Raw genomic sequence first — 26282 nt, 5'->3', positions numbered from 1 at the left:
TATCATATAATATTTCCTCATGATGAATGTTGGAAAGAAATTGCTTCCGAACTTGGACATGGATTTCAGGCTCATACTCCCTCCCTGACGGCAGGAGTGAAATGAGAGTGGGGTCAGGGTGGTGTGCGTTTCTGATGATGCTCGGTCTGTTGATAAATCTCCTTCCTATACTTTGACTCATTGTCACCTCTAATTTGTCCAACAACTATAGTATCGTCGGTCAATTTGAAGATGGTGTTGGAACTGCGTCCTGCCACATAATCATGAATATAGAGTGAGTAGAGCAGGGGCTGAGCACACAGCCTTTAAGTGCTCCTATGCTAATAGTCAAATCTAAAATGGAGTCGTTCTTCTACAAAAACATGATCTAATAAAACAAAAGAATGGCTCGGTGCCAAGTCTGAATGACTTTGTAAATCGAATGAACACAATATGCAGGACAGGTTGTCTTTTCAATAAAGACATTAAGATGGCAGCCTGCAGTAATAACATGTGCTTCAATCAAGACCATAAAGAAGCCAAGATTGAAAAAATAGCTGACGCTCCGGAGATAAGTAGTAACTTGTTATTGGATGAGCTTGATTTGGACCCAGCCTTCCTATCTTCAGATAGACTGCAGAATCTTTCAGTCATGCCATATTCAGACTTGGTAGAAGTGTTTTACTGATAAGAAAAATGTATAATTGTGCTAACTCTTCTTTGTTCTGTGAGTGGGAGCCCGAGAAGCACTGAGCAACATTTGTGCTCATTGTAGATCGCCACTCCCGTCTGACGAATCAATTAAAGATTGCCATGGTTTTACCTTTAACAGTTTTTGTTCCTATCTGCTTTTAAGAAACAAACTTTGACAATGGTTCTTGAGGAGGAAGTGTTGCAGCCAATTCATACTGATTTTTGTGTATTGATGAGGAAGTCTGAGGTCCAGTTGCAGAGGCATGCGCAGAGTCTCAGCTCCGTGAGCTTGGTAACCAGTTGCAGTAGCACCATGCTGCAGTCTATGAACAAAAGCCTGATGTATGTGTTTTTATTATCCCAGTGGTTCACTGCAGAGTGGGGAGCCAATGCTTCCTTCCTTAACCTATTGTGGCAGTAGGTAAATTGTAGTGGGTCCACGTACTTGATGAAATAGGAGTTGATATGCCCAATAACCAACTCCTCAAAGTAACATCATCACGGATGTTAGTGCCGCCGGTTGGTAGTCATCGAGGCATATCATCTTGTGCTGGGGATCTGAGGTGTGTGACAAGAATTGACTGGAGCGGATAGCCTAGGTGGGGAAGAAACTGGTACTGTGGAAGCTCCCTCTCTATAACGGGGAAACATTTGGTCATCAGGTGTGAGTGTGGCCTGTCCATCCCTCCTACGTCACAGGGATCATCCGGCCCATCTTCCAGTTCATCTGGGGGTCGAGGATGGACCGGGTGCGAAGGGCCACAATGCACGTCGGCAGACAACGGGGCCCAACGTTGCCCTCGCCTTGATGGCCACCTTCGTATGTGGCTGCATCAGGTGGAGTGTAGAGCCAAGGCACGTGGGCACCAAATGTCACTGCCTGCTGAGGTTCTACCTGTCCCCACCTGTCGTTCATGTAAAGGTTCTTCTGGACTAACACGTTTGACTACAAGTCCATCGGGCAGTGGTCAGCATGGAACTTCCTGCAGGCACTGCAGGGAAATGACTCCATGGATCCTGTGGCGTGGTTCCCAGAACAGACTGCCCAGCCTCATCGCCAGAACTTGCCAATAAGCACCAAGGCCTGGCTTGGCGAGTGGTGAGGGGAGCCTTCGCAGTCAGGTCCTTCCTGCACCGTCGGAACCTCGCTACCAGTGCACGCTGCCCTCGGGATGGCTGCTATGGAGAGGAGATGGTTGCCCACCTCTTTGCAGAGTGTAGATTTGCAAAGAGAGTCCGGAGAGCTTTGCAAGGGTCCCACAAGGATTAATTCCGAACAGCTCTGTCACAGAGGACTCTGTGATTTACGGACTGTTCTCTGACACATTCAAAGACTGACATCGAGTGATGCTGGAAGGTCATCAACTCGGTGAAAGACGCTCTTTGGTCTGTCCGAGCTTTGTTGATCTCCCAGCAGAGCGAGATGTCCGTCTAGGAATGTTGCCGACTGGCCCACTGCCGACTGCAGGTGTAGGTGCTGAGGGACGCGCTGAAGCTTGGTGCAGCCAACGCCAAGGCTCAGTGTGGGAGGACCACAGTCTAGGGTCCTTCTGCTGCTGGACATGGGGGGGGGGGCAGGGTGTGGGTGAAATGCTCCTCAAAATAAGGGAAGGGATTCCACACCAGTGGGCCACATGAGTGGCAAGGGTGGGGGGAAAAATTGGAGTAATTTGTATAAACAGTATAGAATGTTTGTATAGCCTCCGAGAATGTCGGATGAATTTTTTGCACGGTTCCTGTATTGTATATATTTATTACTTGAATAAAGTCTATTTTGAATTTTTTTTTTTTTATGTCATTTTGCCCTTCTTATTGATGCCCTTTTAAAACAGATGGGAACCTCATTTCTCAGTAATGAGATTGAACAGAAAGGTGAAAATAGTGTATAATGTATGTTTCAGTAGGAAGACACGGGAAAAAAACATTAAAATACTGGTTATGACTCCTGAGAGGGTCAAAGGAAATGTATAAGTTTAGGAAGCGATTTGAAGATTGAAATATAAAAATAACTCCATGTTGCACAGTGCTTCAAGACTGCATTTGGAATTGTGTGCATTTTGAATTTCCATACTTAAAGAGAGTTTAATTTGGAAATGCAGTGTGGAAATAGGTCCTTCGACCCACCGAGTCCTTGTTGACCAGTGATCCCCATATCCCAGCACTATCCTTCATACTAGGGACAATTTACAATTTGTACCAAAGCCAATTAACCTACAAACATGTACGTCTTTGGAATGTGGGAGGAAACCGGAGCTCCCAGAGAAAATCCACATGGTCACGAGAGAACGTGCAAACTCTGTACAGACAGCGACTGTAGGCAGGATTGAATCCGGGTCTCTGACACTAAGGCAGCAAATCTACCGCTACACCACTGTGCCGCCGGTCTATCTAAGGTTTGATTGTTAGGAAGAGCTGACTGTGCAGTGAGTTGTCTATCTAATGATAGACAATTTATATTTTTAGAAAAATATTATTGTTCATTCATAGAGTTACCACTTCTCTCATTACTCAATGATATCATCTAGTATGATACCTCATTCAATTTGCCATTGAGAGTGTTGCTATTTGAATTGTGTCAAGCATGTTTTAAAGGCGACTGTAGTAAATTGTTCAAAAGAAGCAACATAACGGAAACAAAACAGAAGTTTATTTAATAGGACGGGTTGATTTATCTGCCTATAAGGTAAACCAATCTCTTTGGCTTTGAGGGATTGCAAAGTCCTTTTAAAAAAAGTGTGATTCAAGTTTTCATCTCCAGCTTATTACCTTTATTTAAATTAGTTCTTATGGAATGTCTAAAACGCTCAAACTGAAATTTACACAAATTAACAATTTGCAATTGATGCCATGCTTTCTCATATAGGAAACCAGGACATTGGCTGAAATAGCAAAGGCTGAACTTGATGGTACAATGCTGTTGAATCGACCTCTACGTATTCGCTTTGCTACTCATGGAGCTGCCTTGACCGTGCGGAATCTTTCTTCAGTTGTTTCTAATGAGTTGCTGGAACAGGCCTTTTCTCAGTTTGGACCAGTAGAAAGAGCAATAGTTATTGTTGATGATCGTGGGAAGCCTACAGGGAAAGGTTATGTGGAATTTGCAGCAAAGCCTGCAGCTCGCAAAGCATTGGAAAGATGTGCAGATGGAGCATTTTTATTGACATCGTAAGTTTAATAAAGATTTTCAGGTATCTCATAGCTATTTCCTTTCCTTTGAGCTTAATTGTGAGCAATTAAGTTCCTTAATGTTCTTGCATGACATTTGTGTTTTTTAAAAGTATAGCTCTGTAATAAATAATTTGCAGTGGCCTTGAATGATAATTCATTTGCTCTCTTCAGTTTTAACTTTTAGGAGTTAACTTTTTTTTTCATAAATATCTTTTATTTTGATCGGTAACGATGTGGGTTTCACAGTCTGTATGTTTAATTATTTGCAACACATTTGCAAATGAAGGCTGGTAACTTTGTCCTTCCATAATGTTTGGGACAAGGACACATCATTTATTTATTTGCCTCTATTCCATAGTTTGAGATTTGTAATAGAAAAAAAATCACATGTGGTTAAAGTGCACATTGCCAGATTTTAATAAAGACCATTTTTATACATTTTGGCTTCACCATGTAGAAATTACAGCAGTGTTTATACATAGTCCCCCCCATTTCAGGGCACCATGATGTTTGGGACACAGCAATGTCATGTAAATCAAAGTAGTCATGTTTAGTATTGTGTTACATATTTTTTGCATACAATGACTGCTTGAAGTCTGCGATTCATGGACTTCACCAGTTGCTGGATGTCTTTTCTGGTGATGCTCTGCCAGGCCTGTATTGCAGCCATCTTTAGCTTGTTTTGGGGGCTAGTCCCCTTCAATTTTCTCTTCAGCATATAAAAGGCATGCTCAATTGGGTTCAGATCAGGTGATTTATTTGGCCACTCAAGAATTGACAATTAGCTTTGAAAAACGCCTTTGTTGCTTTAGCAGTATATATGGGATCATTGTCATTGCTGAGGAATGAACTGCTGGCCAATGAGTTTTCAGGCATTTGTTTGAACTTGAGCAGATAGGATGATACACTTCAGCATTCATTATGCTACTACCATCAGCAGTTGTATCATCAATGAAGATAAGTGAGCCAGTACCTTCAGCAGCCATATATGCCCAGGCCATAACACCCCTACCACCATGCTTCACAGATGAGGTGGTATGCTTTGGATCTGGGGAAGTTCCTTCTGTCCTCCATAATTTGCTCTTGCCATCACTCTGATATAAGTTAATCTGAAGAAGGGTTTCGGCCCGAAACGTTGCCTATTTCTTTCGCTCCATAGATGCTGCTGCACCCGCTGAGTTTCTCCAGCATTTTTGTGTACCTTCGATTTTCCAGCATCTGCAGTTCCTTCTTAAACATAAGTTAATCTTCATCTCTGCCCAAGCAAAATATGAGGTGCTGCTCCTCCAATTTACGGTGGGCCTCACTCTGGCCATGGATGAGGCCCAGGACAGAAAGGTCAGATTCGGAATGGGAGGGGGAGTTGAAGTGTTGAGCCACCGGGAGATCGGGTTGGTTATTGCAAACCGAGCGGAGGTGTTGGGCGAAGCGATTGCCAAGCCTACGCTTGGTCTCACCGATGAAGAGCAGCTGGCACCTAGAGCAGCGGATGCAATAGATGAGGCTGGAGGAGGTGCAGGTGAACCTCTGCCGCACCTGGAAAGACTGCTTGGGTCCTTGAATGGAGTCAAGGGGGGAGGTAAAGCGACAAGTGTAGCATTTCCTGCGGTTGCAAGGGAAAATGCCAGGAGAAGGGGTGGTTAGGGTGGGATGGGACGGATTGACCAGGGAGTTACGGAGGGAGCGGTCTCTGCGGAAAGCAGCCGGGAGGAGATGGGAAGATGTAGCCAGTGGTGGGATCCCCTTGGAGGTGACGAAAATGTCAGATAATTATTTGTTGTACGTGACGGCTGGTAGGATGGAAGGTGAGGAGAAGGGGGACTCTGCCCTTGTTATGAGTGGGGGGATGGGGAGTGAGAGCAGAGTTACGGGATATAGAAGAGACCCTGGTGAAAGCCTCATCTATAGTAGAAGAGGGGAACCCCCGTTTCCTGAAGAATGAGGACATCCTGGGTGCAGATGCAGCGTAGACGGAGGAATTGGGAGTAGGTGATGGATTCCTTACAGGAAGCAGGGTGGGAAGAAGTGTAGTACAGATAGCCTTGGGAGTCAGTGGGTTTATAGTGGATGTCGGTCAGTAGTATCACCTGCGATGGAGATAGTGAGGTCTAGAAATGGTAGGGAATTGTCGGAAATGGTCCAGGTGTATTTGAGTGCCGGATGGAAGTCAGTGGTGAAATGGATGAAGTCAGTGAGTTGTGTGAGGGTGCAGTCGTCAAAGTAGCAGAGGTAGAGTTTGGGGATAGGGCCCTGGTACGCCTCGAACAAAGATTGTTCGACGTATCCTACAAAGAGGCAGGCATAGCTTGGGCCCATGCGCGTGCCCATAGTATTGGGAGGAAATGGGAGGAGTCAAACAAAGTTGTTGCGGGTAAGGACCAGCTCCGCTAGGCGGAGGAGAGTATCAGTAGACGTGGTTTGGTTTGTTCTGCGGTCAAGGAAAAAACAGAGGGCTTTAAGACCCTCCAGGCAGGGGATGGAGGTGTAGAGTGACTGGACATCCATGATGAAGATGAGGGAATGGGGGCCTGGAAAATGGAAGTCATGGAGCAGACGAAGAGCGTGTGAGGTGTCTTGAACATAGGTAGGGAGGGATTTAACCAGGGGGATAGGATGGAGTCGAGGTATGTGGAAATAAGTTCGGTGGGCACGAACAGGCAGAAACAATGGGTCTGCCAGGACAGTCAGGTTTGTGGATTTTGGGGAGAAGGTAAAATCGGGCCGTGTGGGGCTGGGGAACGATGAGGTTGGAGGCTTGGGAGGGCAGGGAGCCGGGATGTAACGAAGTCAGTGATAGTGCTAGAGATAGTGGCCTGGTGCTCGTCTGTGGGGACATGGTCCATGGTCCTCCCCTTCTCAGCTCTCCCTCAGCCCATTGTCTCCTCCTCTTCCTTTCTTCTTCCCGCCTCTCCGCCCCCCCCCCCCCCCCATCCTCACATCAGTCTGAAGAAGGGTCTTGACCCGAAATTGCCTATTTCCTTCACTGCATAGATGCCGCCTTACCTGCTGAGTTTCTCCAGCATTTTTGTCTAACAGGAATGTAATGATAATTAAGGTTCACAAAGGGGCTACGTTCAGGGAAAACAGTTGAAATGGACATTTGTAAATCAGGAGTGTGTACCATTGTTTCCAATGTGCAATCTCAATTTTTGCTCAAGCCAATTTTAAAAATACAAATATCTAAAATATTTTTAATGACTATCTTAAGATGAAAGCTCTTGAGGTACAGAATAATTTTTGTCTTCATTGAATGTATACGGAAGACAATAATAATAAATGAGCACACAATTTGACTTTGTGTAACTGCTCCTTCCTGGTTGAACTGGACAGTTTTCTTGTGATTAAAAAAAAATCCTTGTTACTGGAACTTGTGTTCTCCATTATGCAGCCTTATTTGGTGCTGTGCTTGATCAATGGATTGTTGTTTCTGAAAGTGCCTGTTGCTCTTTCAGTGTAACAATACCCTGTGATCTCTTGGGCTATCATGGCCGTTTCTTGCTCCTACTGGGTGGTTTGTTCTAATTTATGAGATGTGCCTTGCATTTCCATATCAGCCTAATTTTGCCACCATGACGATTGTTGGAGATTTCTCTAGTATGTAAACCAAAGCGAGTTGTGAACACTCTAGTCATAAATTTTCTTGGTCACCATTCATTGATGCATGAATTTGGTCATTCCAAGAGGTATTGATGTATTTTGTGGCTATTTTTGTTGTATCTATTACCAAGTTCCTGAATGGTGAGTTTATCAATGCCATTTTACTCCAAAATAACATTCCTTAATATCGGTAGTAATACCATTCTCAACCATGGCTTGGGGCGAGGGGAAATGCTCCCTTGATGCTGTCAGCCATGTCCTCTTCAATGGATAGCCTGGGGCATTGTCACCGAAGAACAAAGTTTTGTTGCCCTGGCTATTTCTTGTGTGGTATTGTTTAAGTAGGTGAAAAACAACCTGATACAATCTTGGAAGAGTAATGCCATGGGCCAAGTTTTCTTTTTGTTAGATGCCACTTTAATGGAAGATTTTGTCTTTGAATCTCTCTTTATAGAGTCCTTGGGTTCTATAGTCAGTTGGACATGGATATCCCTACAGCCAATTGGTCACACTTCCAGAAGGTCTATTGTTCCCTCGTATTCTATTAAATCTTGTCTTGATGTTCTTGCTCTTTCCTGGGTCTATATCAAAAATGCCCTTGATTGTGATTAAAACACATGCTTTGTCATTTGTCCATTCTCTACATTATACTTGATGAACCTCTGGAGTAACATCCTGTGCAACCAATAGAGGTCTGTGTCAAGCTGCTTATTATGTTAACTTTAATTATGTCAATAGCTTGTGGTTTCTTTCAATGAGCTTAAGTCAGTTTACATTGTTTCAGAGCCACCGGCAGTCAAACTGATCACTGTCTTTGTGGACATAGCTTAATCTTTCTGCGATATCAATTTCCTCTTGATGCTAAAATTATTTTAATAGTAAGAAATTGATTTAATAGTAAGAAATTGATTTCTAGATTGGCTCACCCTCTAAAGAATCTGTTGTGTTAGTCTGAAAATCTGTGAATTAAATATTTAGGTTTAATTATGTCACAGAAGAAAGTCGTTCAGCCTATTGGGATTTTTCCAACCATCAACTGAGCAATCCAATTTATTTCTCCCTAGGCCTGCAAAATATTCTCTTTTATCCATCAACTTTCTTTGGATTCTTTTTGCTATTGGCACAAAGGGGAAACTTATATTTATTTAAAAACTTATTTTTCTATTACAAATTTCAAATTGTGGAGTACAGAGGCAAATAATTAAATGATGGGTCTTTGTCTCAAACATTATGGAGGGCACTGTAATTGTTTAAAATGTGAACTTTCTACATAGAGAATCATGGATTCATACAGTGCGGGAACAGCCATTCGGCCCAACTTGTCCACGCCAACCTCATGCCCCAACTACACTAGTTCCACTTGCCTGCGTTCGACCCAATCTTTTTAAACCTATCCTATCCATATCCCTGTCCATATGTTTTAAAAAAAATATCTGATAGTACCTGCCTCGACTACCTCTTCTGGCAGCTTGTTCCATATATCAACCACCCTTTGCGTTTAAAAAAAAAAGGTGCCAGTCTTGTCAGCATACTTTTTAAAAACACTTTTAACTCGTGGGCTTGCTCTTTCTCTATCCATAACTATCTTAAACCTAATAAGTGGTCGCTCGTAAAAAAAAGGCTCATCCACAAACATTTTATCCACTTGCCCCTCCCAAATTCCAAAGACTAAATCAACCATGACCCTCTCCCATGTTGAGCCCTCTACATATTGCCTGAGGAAACTTTCCTGAGCACATTGGACGAATTCTGCCAAGTCTAGACCTTTTGCACAATGACAGTTCCGATCAATATTGGGAAAGTTAAAATCCCCAACTATGACAACCAGTTACAGTTCCATACTATGACAGCCTAGATAGGTAACATAGATAATATGCATCTTTTATGGTGAAAGTATCTCTGGATCAATTGGATCCAGTCTGATAGGTTAATATCACCCTAGTTTAAATAACTGAAACTTTTATTTCAACCACAATCTTTAGTTTTGTCTATTTCAAGTTATTGCCATGTTTATGGTTAGTAAATGTAAAATAAATTGTGAATACCAAAGGAATTGTGGAAAGTTGGATTGTCAACGTATTACATTTGTATATATGTTCTTGGACTTGTACATGTTCTCAGTTTATGTCGGCTGTTGCAAATAAATGTTTAAACCATTCCAAAAATGCATGGTTTTATGCAATTTGTTTTGAATCATTAAGTGTAATTGAGAAACAAATTGAAAGTTCTGAACACTTTTTCCTATTGATATACGGCATGGCATTACTTTACAGTTCTCCACATCCTGTTATTGTGGAACCCACAGAACAGTTTGATGATGAAGATGGACTTCCTGAGAAACAGCTGCAAAAGAACACGCAATACCACAAGTAAATTGTTCTTGTTTATAATTAGTATTACCGGTTTGATTGTATTTATGTACAGTATTATATGATTGCATATTCAATCAGATAATACTATACAAAACAAAGCTTCGACTATACCTCCGTACACGTGACAATAATAAACCTAAATATACAAAAAATCTGTTATTTTTTGCCTGGAATTTGTTTTGATGAAAATCTGTTTTTTTCTAATTACAAATTTTATGTGACACTTCTGATATTTTGGATGCCGTTTAATTATCACTTTGTAGTTGGAAACACCAAACAGCACAAACGTGATACTAGAATTACCAATATCATTCTCTTATTGATAATTAAGGAGTAATCTCAATGTTGTACCTGCCAAGGATTCCTTTCCACCTCAACCTAGTAAGAACATTTAAATTCATTTATGTTATAATTTCTATCTTTTTTTTATACCACCTCTTGTCCCACTCAGAAGATAACTGTTCATGTCTAAATGGATTTAACTTGGATCTCAAAGTTAACACTTTTCATCAATCATGTTCTTGCAACTTTAAGCAGGCTTTAATTTTGTCTTTTTACTGAGAATATATCTTATTTTAACACAATCATTTTCCAAGTTGTGCATTGAGCCTTTTGCAATTAAAATAGCATTTTGTAATTGTTGAAAATAAAAGTTTTAAGTGAGCTTTTGCTAGGTCAGGTTTACAGTATTTTAAGAACTCCCGGATTCTATCCTTAGTTCAAATAAAAGAAAGAAACAAATAACACACAGGTTGCTTGAAAATAGCAAATTGAAGTAATGCTCAATTAACCTCTCATCACATTGCTTGATAAGATATAAAACTCTAGTTTATAACAACTCGTCTAGTTGTAATTTAGCAGCGCTATTATAACTTCCTTATTTTATCTAGGGAAAGGGAGCAGCCGCCACGTTTTGCTCAGCCTGGGACATTTGAGTTTGAATATGCATCTCGGTGGAAAGCTCTTGATGAAATGGAAAAACAACAACGAGAGCAAGTTGATAGAAACATCAGAGAGGCAAAACAAAAGCTGGAGGCAGAAATGGAAGCAGCTCGTCATGAGCATCAGCTTATGCTTATGAGACAAGGCAAGTTATGACTCTTTAACCATAAAATCTTTGATAATTAAAGAAACATTGGAGCTGTGACTCTTAAGAAATTGAATTGAATTGAATACCTTTATTGTCATTCAGACCTTACGGTCTGAACGAAATTTCGTGCCTGCAGTCATACATACAATCATACAATAATAAACAACAATAAACACAAATTAACATCCACCACAGTGTATCCTCCAAACACCTCCTCATTGTGGTGGAGGCAAAAATCTTAGGGTTACTGTCTCTTCCCTCCTCTTCTCCCTCTGCGCTGAGGCGATTCCCCACCGGGCGATGGCACAACAGTCCCGCGGCTCACCGAACCCCACAAACGGGCCAGTTCAAACACCTCCTCCCCGGGGTGGTCGAAGCTGCCGCCCTCCAGTCCAGCGTATGCAGCCGCTGGCCCGCGGCTGAACCTAGGACTCAGGTCACCGCCGCCAGAACGCCGTCCCAGCCCCCGGAGTACCGTTCCAGCCCCGAGCCGGATCGCCCTCACGTGAGTGCCGTTCCTCCCTCGAGCTGGGCCACTCCGACGGGAGTGCCATTCCACCCTCGAGCTGTGCCACTCCGACGGGAGTGCCGTTCCACCTCGAGCTGGGCCACTCCGACGGGAGTGCCGTTCCACCTCGGGCTGGGCCACTCCGACGGGAGTGCCGTTTCACCTCGGGCTGGGCCACTCCGACGGGAGTGCCGTTCCACCCTCGGGCTGGGCCGCTCTGACGGGAGTGCCACAGCCCCTCACGGGAGAGTCTCAGCCCCTCGCCAGGCCGCCCTCACGGGAGCGCAGTTCCAGCCCCGAGCTGGGCCGCCCTCACGGGAGCGAGCCTAGGGCGAGTCCTGTCAGGCTGCCTCCGGAGTGTCGAGGTCGCCAGCTCCGCCATTAGGCCTCAGCGCAGACGGAGGCAGAGAAGGGGGATACGACAAAAAAATCGTATTCCCCCGAAGGGAGAGACAGCAAGCCCCGTTTCAACCCCCCACCCCCCCCCACATAAACACAACCTAAAAACGTAACTAGACAAACCAAAAAAAAACAACACAAAAAAATAAAGACAAACGGACTGCAGGCGAGCCGCAGCCGTTCCCAGCGCCTCCACTTCCGGAGTCAATTTCAAATGCCACTGCCATTAGGTTTGAATATGGATTTGTATTGGCCTCTGTGCCAAAGAGCAGCGCCTTCTATGTTTATGGTGGCCCATAACTGGACTACCTCTTGCAGTTGTGTTTGCTGCACTTGAAAGTGAAATTAGAATGCTTGGGATTTTGTTGGTGGTCTCTTTTCTCCCTTGCACATGTATTTTGTTGATGTTGAAGACCTAATCTCTTAAGATCCCTCTTACAGATGACATTAAAACTTAAGTGTTGACTTGTTTAGTGTTAACACAATCATTTTCCAAGTTGTGCATTCCAAGTAGTGTAATAATAATGTTCCTTTTGAGTGTTTTTGCCATGTCTGGAAGGTTTGGATACTTTATTTTCCAAACGATTTAAAAGGGTATTTTGAGTCAAGTTCTCTGTTAAAACCCCCCACTGGAAATTCTCCCGAGGTTTGTATAGAAATTGTGGCCAGACTATTAAGTGCATCGTTGCCTAAACTGTGTGTAGGTATCGGGGACCTGTGCAAGACCCAACATATCAGAATTTGAGACATTTCAAGATATGTTCGTAATGTGTAGCGGCCAATATGCATAGAAGTCGAATAATTTTTAGTGTGCTACTATGCAGTAGTGTAATAATAATGTTCCTTTTGAGTGTTTTTGCCATGTCTGGAAGGTTTGGATACTTTATTTTCCAAACGATTTAAAAGGGTATTTAAGTAGGCAAAAGATCGCAAAAAGGATGGGAAGATTGCCAAACAGCTGGCAATCTTGCTGGAAGCCCAATGTGATATTAGTGACAAAGGGTTGCTTTCATGCTGATACATTTCATGGCAAAGTAGGATCGATTCAACTGCATTGATATCTCAAAGCTTCTAAAGCTGAGCTCTCTTTGAATTATGTATTTCTTGGAAAGACTTGATCATACTGAAGATCCTTGCAGGACCTCTCCTTTGCAGCAGTTGGAGTAAATTCCATCTGTTCATTAAGTCAAAGGCCTAGGTGAGGTCTATGAAGACAATGTACAGCATATAAGCTTTTTCTGTTTCATGCAATTTCTCTGCAAATTATGCAAAAGGTCGCATCATCTGTGGACTGCTCTGTGCTCCATAAGCTCCCTCAAAGTGTGCAAACAAATAATTTTTCAGATTGAAAATTGCTATCCTGTATTTTTGAGGCCATTGCTTATACATTAAAATGTTTAGGGGAATCAAAATTTATCAATGCAATCATTTATGTGTACATCAAAAATTACCTAACTGCTTGAAAGATTATTGTGTATCTCCTTGTTGCTACGAATTTCATTTTAAATACAATGCTTCATTTAAAATGCTCAGATTTCTATGTTTTAATTCTGAACAGTAGCATGTTAAAATTAAGTGTTGCTTTTGGAACAGATGTTCATCCAAGCTGTAATACTGAATACTCAACCAGAGTTTTTGAGTGAATCTGCAATACTGACATCTTTCTAATAACTTGCCCAGGTATGAGCAGTTTTCTAAAAAAAGAGGACTAATTCAATCTAGATAATTTATTACCCAATTGTGCACTTTTAATCCTGATTGGAGTGTGGGAAGTTGTGTTTAATGTGTCATCAGCACATTTGTTTCGGACTTTTGCTGTGTTACTTTGTTACAGCTTTGTTACATAAATGGAAGAATCGCATGCTCGAGATAAAGTCAGAATGTCCATAACCTATGATAACATTTTCTCTAAATCTATCTTGGTAAAAACATAGATAATAGACACAAAATTCTGGAGTAACTCAGCAAGGTAGGCAGCATCTTTGGAGTGATGTTTTGGGTCGAGACCCTTCCTCAGACTTATCAAAATCATCCTGTAGGAAGCAAGAGGATTACATTCGCATCTTGCACAAAGGACTATTTGTGTTGCCAAATATCGGTCATCTTGACTGAAAAGCATTGTCGCTGGATTTTCACAGGACAGTGTCTAAGGCCAGTTTTTAGTTTCATCAAATTCTGAACTTTTATCATTAGATCAAAAAGCTAAGCAACTTGTGATGTGTTCCACAGGTGAGCTTGGATTGATAGGTTGCTTGAACATCTGTACCAGGGAAATCATTTAACAAAAACAAGCCACTTGCCCTTTGATGTTCAGTTGCATTACCAACACCTTCACTGTCAATGTGTAAGAAAGAACTGCAGAAGCTGGTTTAAATCCAAGGTAGACACAAAATGCTGGAGTAACTCAGCGGGTGAGGCAGCATCTCTTGGAGAGAAGGAATGGGCGACGTTTCGGGTCGAGACCCTTCTTCAGACTGATGCTGGGGGGGGGTAGGGGGCGGAACAAAGATAGATTTTAGGCGGAGACGGTAAGACTAGTGGGAGAACTGGGAAGGGGATGGAGAGAGAAAGCAAGGGCTATCTGTAGTTATTTTGGAGAGGGAAATGCTACCTTCACTGTCAACATAGCTACACGAGTAAAATGACTAAGAGCATAATGGAGGTTCATGAAGCGGCAACTACGCAGACTTTTTTGCTTTGAGAATACTCTGTGGCTTTGTACAGTGCCCTCCATAATGTTTGGGACAAAGACCCATCATTTATTTATTTGACTCTGTACTCCACAATCTGAGATTTGTAATTTAAAAAAAAATCACATGTGGTTAAAATGCACGTTGTCAGATTTTATTAAAGGCCATTTTTATACATTTTGGTTTCACCATGTAAAAATTATAGTTGTGTTTATACATAGTCCCCCCATTTCAGGACACCATAATGTTTGGGACACATGGCTTCACAGGCGTTTATAATTGCTCAGGTGTGTTTAATTACCTCCTTAATGCAGGTATATACGAGAGCTTTAAGCACCAAGTCTTTCCTCCAGTCTTTCCATCACCTTTGAAAACTTTTATTGCTGTTAATCAACATGAGGACCAAAGTTGTGCCAATGAAAGTCAAAGAAGCCATTATGAGACTGAGAAACAAGAATAAAACTGTTGGAGACATCAGCCAAACATTAGGCTTACCAAAATCAACTGTTTGGAACATCATTAAGAAGAGAGCACTGGTGAGTTTACTAATTGCAAAGGGACTGGGCAGGCCAAGGAAGACCTCCACAGCTGATGACAGAAGAATTCTCTCTATAATAAAGAAAAATCCCCAAACACCTGTCCAACAGATCAGAAACACTCTTCAGGAGTCAGGTGTGGATTTGTCAATGACCACTGTCCACAGAAGGCTTCATGAATAGAAATACAGAGGCTACACTGCAAGATGCAAACCACTGGTTAGCTGCAAAAATAGGATGGCCAGGTTATATTTTGCCAAGAAGTACTTAAAAGAGCAACCACAGTTCTGGAGAAAGGTCTTGTGGATAGACGAGACAAATATTAACATATCAGTGTGATGGCAAGAGCAAAGTATGGAGGAGAGAAGGAACTGCCCAAGATCCAAACCATACCACCTCATCTGTGAAACACGATGGTGGGGGTGTTATGGCCTGGGCATGTATGGCTGCTGAAGGAACTGGCTCACTTATCTTCATTGATGATACAACTGCTGATGGTAGTAGCATAATGAATCCTGAAGTGTATAGACACATCCTATCTGCTCAAGTTCAAACAAATGCCTCAAAATTCATTGGCCGGTGGGTTAATTCTACAGCAAGACAATGATCCCAAACATACTGCTAAAGCAACAAAGGAGTTTTTCAAAGCTAAATAATTGTCAATTCTTGAGTGGCCAAGTCAATCACCCAATCTGAACCCAATTGAGCATGCCTTTTATATGCTGAAGAGAAAACTGAAGGAGCTAGCCCCCAAAACAAACATAAGCTAAAGATGGCTGCAACACAGTTCTGGCAGAGCATTGCCAGAGAAGACATCCAGCAACTGGTGATGTCCATGAATTTTTTCTATTACAAATCTCAAATTGTGGATTACAGAGGCAAATAAATAAATGATGGGTCTTTGTCCCAAAAGAAAGAAAAAACAAGACAATAGATTAAAAAGTCTATGGTGGTACAAAAGGTGGTCTGTAGGATAGTTGTGCAGGTTGGTTCAAGAACATGACATTTGTAGGAAAGTAGTAATTTCTGAACGGAATAAATAGTATTCAAAATCGTCAACCTACACTATAACTGGCATCTACAAGAAATCCATTTGTTGCTAATAAAATTTGTCTATGGTCGCCTTGCCAGCCTCCAGATCTTTACCAATACTTGCTGTCAAACTATCCCAAGCCACCACCCATAACTAAAGATCCCTTTAAGATTGCACTGGATAGTGGCATCATTTTACGTGAAGCTCCTCTTAAAACAATCTGTTACGATCGTTTCTCTCTATAATCTATCCATTCAAGTGCTGAGAAAGTCATTAGAACTGGCGCTGGAAATCTCCTGTCAATCATTGTCAACTCAAAGCAGTTTTCAGAACTACTGATCTTTATTAGACCCATGCCATGGGCACAGTTGTGAGAATGAACAAACCACAGAAGCGTGGCAGTTGTGGGGAGAAGGGGAGGGGTTTCCAGATGCCACTGAAACAACAGGGGTTCCGGACACCCTACACAAAAATGTTAACTCGAGAACAAGTTTGAGGAACTGAGCAAAGCTGCAGTATCAAATGGAGATCATGTATTATTTGTTTTACTGAAACAATGGTTCATTCCTGACTCACCTCATCTTTTCTCTGTTTATTGCATGGAATATACAGAATCCTTAGTCTAGGTGAAATGTGGCGGTGTCTGCTTTACGCCCAATTCTGTTCCTCTGACTTGGAATACCTGATCATAAAATCATTAAGAAGAAAGAGAGCACTGGTGAGCTTACTAATCGTAAATGGGACTGGCAGGCCAAGGAAGACCTCCACAGATGATGACAGAATTCTCTCTATAATAAAGAAAAATCCGCAAACACCTGTCTGACAGATCAGAAACACTCTTCAGGAGTCAGGTGTGGATTTGTCAATGAGCACTGTCCGCAGAAATTTCATGAGCAGAAATAGAGGCTACACTGCAAGATGCAAATCACTGGTTAGCCGCAAAAGTAGGATGGCCAGGTTACGGTTTGCCAAGAAGTACTTAAAAGAGCAACCACAGTTCTGGAAAAAGATCTTGTGGACAGATGAGACAAAGATTAACATATCAGAGTGATGGCAAGAGCAAAGTATGGAGGAGGGAAGGAACTACCTAAGATCCAAAGCATACCACCTCATCTATGAAACACAGTGGTGGGGGTGTTATGGCCTTGGCGTATATGGCTGCTGAAGGTACTGGCTCACATCGTCATTGATGATACAACTGCTGATGGTAGTAGCATAATGAATTCTGAAGTGTATAGACACATCCTATCTGCTCAAGTTCAAACAAATGCCTCAAAACTCATTGGCCAGCGGTTCATTATACAGCAAGACAATGATCCCAAACATACTGCTAAAGCAACAAAGGAGTTTTTCAAAGCTAAAAAATTGTAAATTCATGAGTGGCCAAGTCAATCACCAGATCTGAACCCAATTGAGCATGCCTTTTATATACTGAAGAGAAAACTGAAGGGGACTAGCCCTCGTGAATTGCAGACTTCAAGCAGTCACTGCAGGCAAGGATATGCAACAGAATACTAAACATGACTACGTTCATTTACATTAGATCGGTGTGTCCCAAACATTATGGTGCTCTAAAATGGGGGACAATGTATAATCACTGCTGTAATTTCTACATGGTGAAACCAAAATATGTAAAAATGGACTTTATTAATATCTGACAATGTGCACTTTAACCACATGTAGTTTTTCTATTACTAATCTCAAATTTTGGAGTACAGAGGCAAATAAATAAATGATCGATCTTTGTCCCAAACATGGAGAGCACTGTATATGCATTGATTAGTGGAATGTGCTAGAAAACTAGAGTGTATCTCATCTATCTATCATATCATATCATATCATATCATCATATCTATCTATCTATCTATCTATCTATCTATCTATCTATCTCTCTATCTCTCTATCTCTCTCTCCATCTCTCCATCTCTCCATCTCTCCATCTCTCCCTCTCTCCCTCTCTCCCTCTCTCCCTCTCTCCCTCTCTCCCTCTCTCCCTCTCTCCCTCTCTCCCTCTCTCCCTCTCTCCCTCTCTCCCTCTCTCCCTCTCTCCCTCTCTCCCTCTCTTTCTATAAAACTCTCGTGCCATCCGACCGGCTGCCGTCCGTCCGGCTGCCAGTCTGCCTTTTACATGTACGGCTGTAGGCTGCATTTCTTCCTTTGATTCATTGCCGCGCCGGATACAGACGCTCAATCTCCGAGATCTTTTCCATTTTGGTAGAGATTTCGCTTTTCTTTCTAAGTATCCGCTCCTCATTACATTTCGTCGTGTTTAAGTACACGTTTTTAATCACATCCTTCTCCCCCCCCCCCACCCCCCAGTATTTCACAAATAAACTGGCTTCTCACCCATAGAAGCAGCCATTTCGGTAGACATTTCACTTTCCATTCCAACTATCCACTCCTCATTTGATTTCGTTATGTTTATGTCCATATTTTTCATTAAACACTTCTCCCCCCCCCACCCCCCACTCACTCTTTTTGTCGCCTCCTGCTGGCCAGCGACCATAACGGCTGCTGGCGCCCGCATTTCAACCTCAAGAGACGCCATTTAATTCGGCCTTTCAAGAATGGCTTCAGTTCGAGGACTACGTCTCCCGTGGGGGCTACGGGTAGGGACCGGCTGGGGGGTTATTCTTTTAAAACTGTGTGTGTGTGGGTGGTTGGTGTGTGTGATGCCCCCCCCCCCCCCCCCCGCAATCGCGCGTTCGCGAAACGGACCCGACTTCGACGACTTCAAGAGACGCTATTTTAAAACGGCCGGGACCCAACTTCGACGACCACGTCTCCCGTGGGGGCTACAGGTAGCGGACGGCTGCGTTGGAGGGTTCTCCTTTTAAAACTGTGTCTGTGGGGGTGCTTGGTGTGTGTGATGCCGCCCCCCCCAGTGGGGGTTACGGGTAGGGAACGGCTGCGTTGGGGGAGCAGACCCAACGGGTCTGCCATTGGTCTAGTATAATATTAAAACTCTGTGGCTGCTGGCTGGCTGCGTTTCTGCCTGACTTGTGGTTGCCAGCCTTTGATTCGTTGCTACATCAACGCCAGACCCAGAAACGCCGAAATTCTTTCCATTTCGGTAGAGATTTCACTTTTCATTCCAAGTATCCACTCCTCATTAAATTTCGTCGTGTTTATGTACACATTTTAAATAAAATCCTTCTCCCCCCCCCTCCCCCACTCACACATTTTGTCGCCTCCTGCTGGCCAGCGGCCATAACGGCTGCTGGCGCCCGCCTCTTGCCTCAAAGACGCCATTTAAAAACAGCCGCACTGCTGACTGCGGGAAAGGCTTGACTTGGAGGACCATGTCTCCCGTGGGGGCTACGGGTAGGGAATGGCTGCGTTGGGGGAGCAGACCCAACGGGTCTGCACTTGGTCTAGTATACTATTAAAACTCTCGTGCCATCCGACCGGCTGCCGTCCGGCTGCCTTTCTGCCTTTTGATTCGTTGACGGCTGCTCCTTCCTATCAGCTTCCAACACACTTCGAAACAAAGTTGCAAGACAGGAACACTCTGAACTTTTCACTGGTGCAGCAGGCAGGGGAGGCGCAATTGGATTTTTTTTTTAATCCACTGCTGAGGGAGGCAGGGGAGTGCTGGAATCTTACATTTGGGAAAGGCGTCAGTTCCATTGGAGGAGACGGGTGCATGGTGGAATATTGGCTTGGGGGATCACACCATTGGGGGAGCAGACCCAACGGGTCTGCACTTGGTCTAGTATACTTTTAAAACTGTGTGTGTGTGTGTTTGTTTGTTTGTTTGTGGGTGTATTTAGATTTTCAGATTAGATTTTTGGCCTTTGATTCCTTGGTCCGCCAAAACCACACGCAAAAACTCAGAGATTTTTTCCATTTCGCTAGCGATTTCGCTTTTACATTCGCATATCCACCTCATTACATTTAGATATTTTTCTGTACACATTTTTAATAAAATCCTTTCCCCCCCCACACACTCATTTTTTCGCTTCCTGCTGGCCAGATTCAGATTCAGATTCAACTTTAATTGTCATTGTCAGTGTACAGTACAGACAACGGAATGCAGTTAGCATCTCCGTGGAAGAGCGACATAGAATATGATTTCAATAAATAAATCTGTTTACATGCATACAGTCATAGACTTCTTTTTTCCTGTGGGAGGAATGTCCGGGGGGGGGGGGTGATTGGCAGTCACCGAGGTACATTGTTGAGTAGTGTTGAGCCACCATAACGGCTGCTGCCGCCCGGCTCTCCTCCAAAAACACCGACATTTTTCACATTTCGCTAGCGATTTTCGCTGCTGCCGCTTGGCTCTTGTAAAGAGGAGTTCTAAACACACTGTGTCTTTACTACTATTTATTGGTAATACACAAACGTTGCTGCCCTAGCTGTACGTGGTCTGTCACAGGAGCTAGAGAGAGATCAATGGGTGGGGAGGTTGCAATTATACTTCTGATATGGGGAGTGGTTAGTAGTGGTGAGGTCACTATGTTAAAGGCACATGCACATGTCATCTACATCCTTCCCCTTGGAAACAAGAGCAATACAGTAGTGACGGGGCGACCACGTCTCATGCGCTACGAGCAGGTAAGCAAACAGTTAAACAAACAGAAGAGCAAACAGCTAAGCAAATTCACCATAGCGGACAGGCGGCTTAACCAGCCGGCCGGACCGGGTACGCAGCTCGCCATCTCCCCCCTCTGCAGGAAGAGCAGGGGCCGGAGCGGGAGAGGGTGAGGGAACCGGGGAACCCGGAGGAGAAAGAGCAGGCGGAGCCAGAGGAGGGGATGCAGGCGCAGCAGCGGGTGGACGGGCAGGCGAGCGAGGGCTGGCTGGTGGAGAGCGGGGCTGGAAGAGCTGAGATTGCAGGGACCGAGGCATGCGTGGGGCGGCAGGCAGTGTGGCGGACAATGGAGGGGAGAAAGGGCCGGCAGGCGGTGGTGGGGGCTCGTTGACAAGCCGCAGATGTTGGCGGGACCGGCGGTAGATGGTACCGTCGTGGTCGACCAGGTAGGACCGCGGCGAACCAGCATCACCGACGACGGTGGCAAGCTTGGAGTGACCGGAGGGGGACTGCATCCGGACGACTTGGCCGGGGAACAGACGCGGTCGGGGACGGCAGGACTGGTCGTGGGAGCGCTTTTGCACTGCGTGCTTGAGGGCAATGCGCTCCTGGACAGCAGCAGGCTGGAGGACAGAGGGCACGAGGGACTGCTGGGTCACAGGGAGTGGAGGTCTCGTAGTGCGAGCCATCAGCCGCTGTGCTGGCGAGCCCAAGGCAGGGTCGCGGGAGATGTTACGAAGATTGAGGAGGACCAGGTAAAAGTCGGATTCGGACAGTCTGCAATGCTCCAGCAAGTCCTTAGCACTGCGGACAGCGCGCTCCGCCAGGCCGTTGCTCTGCGGGTACTCTGGACTGCTGGTGTAGTGTCGGAAGTTCCAGCTGGCAGCGAAACCCCGAAACTCGGCACTGGTGAACTGGCTGCCGTTGTCAGATTGGAGGCTCGCCAGGGAGCCAAAAGTGGCGAAGTGGCGGCGCAGCTTCCCGATGACGGCCGAAGAGGAGAGGGAGTGCAGCTGGTCGACCTCGAACCAGCTGGAATAAGAGTCAACGAGGACCAGGAAGTGCTTGCCACGCCACTCGAAAATGCCAGTGGCGACAGCCATCCAGGGCAGTTCAGGGGAAGGCTGTTGCAGAAGCGGCTGGCGTTGCTGATGGGGAGCGAGGCTATTGCAGGTAGCGCAGGCGGAGACCCTCTCCTGGATGTCTTGGGCCATGCCGGGCCAGTAGAACTGACTCTGGGCGTGGGACAGAGTGGCCTCGGCCCCAGGATGACCGCGGTGGGCGGATTGAAAATAGTGGTCCCGCAGCGCAGCGGGCACAACCACCTTGTGTCCTTTCACCACCACGCCATCGTGCAGGACAAGCTCGTCACGGACCAGGAAGTAGGGCTCGGCACCGGCCGGCAAGGATGAACGTCGGTCTGGCCAGCCCTGCCGGATGACGTCGGCAAGCTGCTGCAGGGCAGGATCCATGGCAGTGTGCTTGACCAGGGACTGCATCTGCTGCGAAGGCACAATGTTAACGTTAAGCACCATCAGGTCAGACGACTCGTAGGGGTGGCGATCAGTGGACGACAGCGTGTCGGCCACGAACATATCCTTGCCCTTGCGGTACACAATTTAAAAAGTGAAGCGCTGGAGCTGCAGCATCATGTGCTGCAGCCGGGAAGAGGCAGCGTGGATTGGCTTGTTTAGGATGGTGACCAACGGCTGGTGGTCGGTCTCGATCGTGAAGTTGTTGCCCAGAATGTAGTTCTTGAACTTGGAGCAAGCAAATACCACGGCAAGCAGTTCCTTCGCAATCTGAGCGTAGCGCTGCTCGGCCGGGGTCATGGTGCGGGAGGCATAGGAAACGGGCAGCTGCAGGCCATCGTGGAGCTGCAGGCAGGCGGCACCAAGACCGAATTTGGAAGCGTCGCAGGTGAGAACGATGGGACGCTGCAGATCGAAGAATTTGAGAGTGGGAGTACTGACTAGTCTAGACTTCAGGAAGTCAAAAGCTTGTTGGTGATGCGGGAACCAGGCCCAGGCAGTGTCCTTCTTGACTAGCTCCCTCAGGGGCGCACTCAGCTCGCTGAGGTCGGGGATGAACTTCCCCAGGTAATTGACCATGCCCAGGAAACGCTGCAGGCTGGGCACGTCGGTGGGTGAGGACATCCCGGAGACAGCAGCCGTATTTTGCGGGTCAGGCTTCAGCCCCGAGGCAGTAAAAACGTGGCCCACGTAAGTGACCTCCGGGACGCGGAAACGGCACTTCTTAGGGTTGAGCTTGAGGTTGATATCACGGGCCCGGTCCAGGACTTGACGGAGGTGGAGGTCGTGCTCAGCCACGTCCTTACCGTAGACCAGGATGTCGTCAACGATGATAGCACACGGCAGACCTGCAAACAGCTGCTCCATGGTTCGCTGGAATACCTCGCTGGCAGAGTTAATCCCGAATGGCATGCGGAGGAATCGGAACCTTCCGAAAGGCGTGCTGAAGGTAGTCAGGTAGGAGGATCGATTGTCCATCGGTATCTGCCAGAAAGAGCTCTTGGCATCGAGGACCTAAAAGACAGTGGCCGGACCGACCTGTGCAGCGACGTCCTCCACTGTTCGCATTGGGTAGTGCGGGCGTTTGATGGCCAGGTTCAGGGGGTCCATGAGGGTCCGCACCTGGTGGATATCACGGTGAAAGGAGACCAAGCCGTGGTCTTGGCACGCCTCGGCACCCAGCAAGGTAAAGTTGTCAGAGTCCAGCAGGTAGAAAGTGAGGGGCCGAGAGGCCTGCAGGACCTTGCAGTGCAGGGTTGCCTTTCCCACAGGAACGAGCACGCCTCCCCCGTAGGCATGCAGGCGGGAGTTGTCAACAGTCACTATTTCATCGGCTCTTATCTTTTTGAAAAGGCTTGTTGACATTACATTTGTCACGGCCCCCGTGTCGAGTTTCGCGGAGAAGGTCGAGCCATTGACAGTAACTCTAACCGAAGGGACCGTTATCAGGGCATGTGCATCCAAGAGTGAAAAAATGCTGGTCTCCCCCTGGGAAGAACTGGTATCAGACAAAGGGAGTTCGTCGGGCTGGTACTGGGAACCAAGCTCGTTATCAGCCTGAGCAAGGTTGTTTAACATTCTCCGGGGAGCGGCAAGCTGCAGAGAAATGGTTTAACTTCCTGCAAAAATTACATGTTTTGCCCAAAGCAGGGCACACATTAAACTGATGGGAGGGAAAATTGCAGTTGGGGCAACGTCGTGGGCTGCCGCCCCCGGGTGCAGGGGAACCCTGTTGCCGTGGCGGGCCAGTGTTCCGCTGGCGGCCAGCTGCACTGGCAAAGTTAATTTCATGATCAGCAGGCGACAGTGCCGAGGCGACAGCCTCAGCCATGCGGGAGGCGTGCAGAGCCTCGTCCAGAGACAGGTCGGGCTTCCGCAGAAGTTCAGCCCTTAGCTTTACATCTAGAAGGCCATATACTAGGATGTCCCGGGTCACTTGATCGGGGGTCAGAGCGTCCATGCGACAACGCCTGGCCATGTGTCGCAACGCGGCGATATAGTTGTCAATTGACTCTCCAGGGATCTGATGCCGGCTGAACATTTTAAAACGCTCTAAAATACAGTTAGTGGGGATGTCGCACATCGCGGTAAACTTAGTCAGAAGACATACCGGGTCTCGTGCATCTTCACCTGCACCATATACAAACGACTCAGATCGTTCCAGGGCATCGGGACCAGCCAGGTTGAGGAGCAGAGAAGCCCGCATTTCAGCGGTGGCAGCAGGATGGGCGATCGTCACGTAGTGCTGGAAATCGCGGCTAAAGACACCCCACCGATGGGCAATGTCCGAGTCGAAGACAAGCACATCGGGCTTGCGGCAAGAGGTAGCCATGGCACGGGAGATAGAACCAGGGATAGGGAACTGGGTTAAAAGTAAATAAAACCCGACAAACAGGAGGCGCAGAGGCACGATTGTGACACCATGTAAAGAGGAGTTCTAAACACACTGTGTCTTTACTACTATTTATTGGTAATACACAAACGTTGCTGCCCTAGCTGTACGTGGTCTGTCACAGGAGCTAGAGAGAGATCAATGGGTGGGGAGGTTGCAATTATACTTCTGATATGGGGAGTGGTTAGTAGTGGTGAGGTCACTATGTTAAAGGCACATGCACATGTCATCTACAGCTCTCCTCCACTCCCCCCCCCCCCCCCCCCCCCCCCCCCGGCCCGGCTCTGTCACGCTGGCGGAAGGCACAGATCGGCTGGTCCCCCGCTGCTTTTCGCCGTCCCCGCAGGCTTGCACTTTCCGAAAATCCCGCACGTCAACGGCCTGTCGGCCCGCAGGCCAATTGAGGGCGTACGCAGCGTCTCGACGGGCGTACATGCCGTCTCGATGTCGTACGCGGCGTCTTGACGTCGCACGCAGCATCTTGGCGGCGTACGCCTAACGCGTGAGGTTGCGCGATGACGTCAGGCCGCCCCCCCCCTTGCAACCGCAACCGCAACATGTAAATTGTATAATACAGTTCCACGAGTGTCTTGGTGTTGTTCAATAGTGACTCAAGTTGCGGGAACAGGCCCAACGGGTCTGCACTCGGTCTAGTATCTATTAAAACTGTGTGTGTGTGTCATTTTGCATGTGAAACGTACAGTGGCTTGCAAAAGTATTCATACCCCTTAAACTTTTCCACATTTTGTCACGTTACAGCCACAAACGTAAATGTATTTTATTGGGATTTTATGTGATAGACCAACACAAAGTGGCGCATAATTGTGAAGTGGAAGGAAAATGATACATGGTTTTCAAATTTTTTTACAAATAAAAAACTGAAAAGTGTGGCGTGCAAAAGTATTCAGCCCCCTTTACTCTGATACCCCTAAATAAAATCCAGTGCAACCAATTGCCTTCAGAAGTCACCTAATTAGTAAATAGTCCACTTGTGTGTAATCTAATCTCAGTATAAATACAGCTGTTCTGTGAAGGCCTCAGAGGTTTGTTAGAGAACATTAGTGACAAACAGCATCATGAAGCCCAAGGAACACACCAGACAGGTCAGTGATAAAGTTGTGGAGAAGTTTAAAGCAGGGTTAGGTTATAAAAAAATATCCAAACTTTGAACATCTCACGGAGCACTGTTCAATCCATCATCCGAAAATGGAAAGAATATGGCACAGCTGCAAACCTACCAAGACATGGCCGTCCACCTAAACTGACAGCAAGGAGAGCATTGATCAGAGAAGCATCCAGAGGCCCATGGTAACTCTGGAGGAGCTGCAGAGATCCACAGCTCAGGTGGGAGAATCTGTCCACAGGAAAACTCAGGGCTCTCGCTTAACTTTTTTCCCCTGTAGCCAGCCGCGCAACCTTGGCAGCTTTTTAGGTTGCCAAATGACAGTTTAGGTGGTCATTTAAAATGGCTTGCATGACGCGCGCGATAATGTGCTCGGATAAAGCGCGTAGTTACCAGTCAGAATTATACTCAATGAAACATTCACATATTATTTCTGCTTCAAGTAAAGTCATAAACTAAACATTCACCAATCAAGACATGATATATCCCACAATGACATGCAGCAAAATTATAAGACAGTATCTCAACTCTTTTTACACATTGCAGTTAATGCAATTTCTATTAGTTCTATCCACTTCCAAACAAAAATGTGTTTGGATTATTCAGCGTATGATTAACCTGTGTCAATAAATC

At 45.6% G+C, this 26282-nt stretch overlaps 1 protein-coding gene across 5 annotated transcripts in view; it reads left to right on the top strand.

Annotated features, from left to right (window-relative positions):
* pspc1 (paraspeckle component 1) overlaps nt 1-26282 on the top strand; it is a 143607-nt gene that overhangs the window by 20910 nt on the left and 96415 nt on the right. For all 5 annotated transcript variants that reach the window (XR_004412345.1, XR_004412346.1, XR_004412348.1 and 2 more), the window contains exons 2-4: nt 3536-3837; nt 9711-9806; nt 10700-10896. Coding sequence is in view for 1 of the 5 variants with exons in the window: in XM_033022725.1 (XP_032878616.1) it covers nt 3536-3837; nt 9711-9806; nt 10700-10896 (595 nt within the window). In the remaining 4 variants the exon portion in view is untranslated. The remainder of the gene's footprint in view (nt 1-3535; nt 3838-9710; nt 9807-10699; nt 10897-26282) is intronic.

The sequence above is a fragment of the Amblyraja radiata genome, chromosome 6 (genome assembly GCF_010909765.2).
Source record: "Amblyraja radiata isolate CabotCenter1 chromosome 6, sAmbRad1.1.pri, whole genome shotgun sequence".
Taxonomy (NCBI): domain Eukaryota; kingdom Metazoa; phylum Chordata; class Chondrichthyes; order Rajiformes; family Rajidae; genus Amblyraja; species Amblyraja radiata.
The sequence above is the reverse complement of the archived record's forward strand: the minus strand, read 5'-3'. Positions and strand labels throughout refer to the sequence as shown.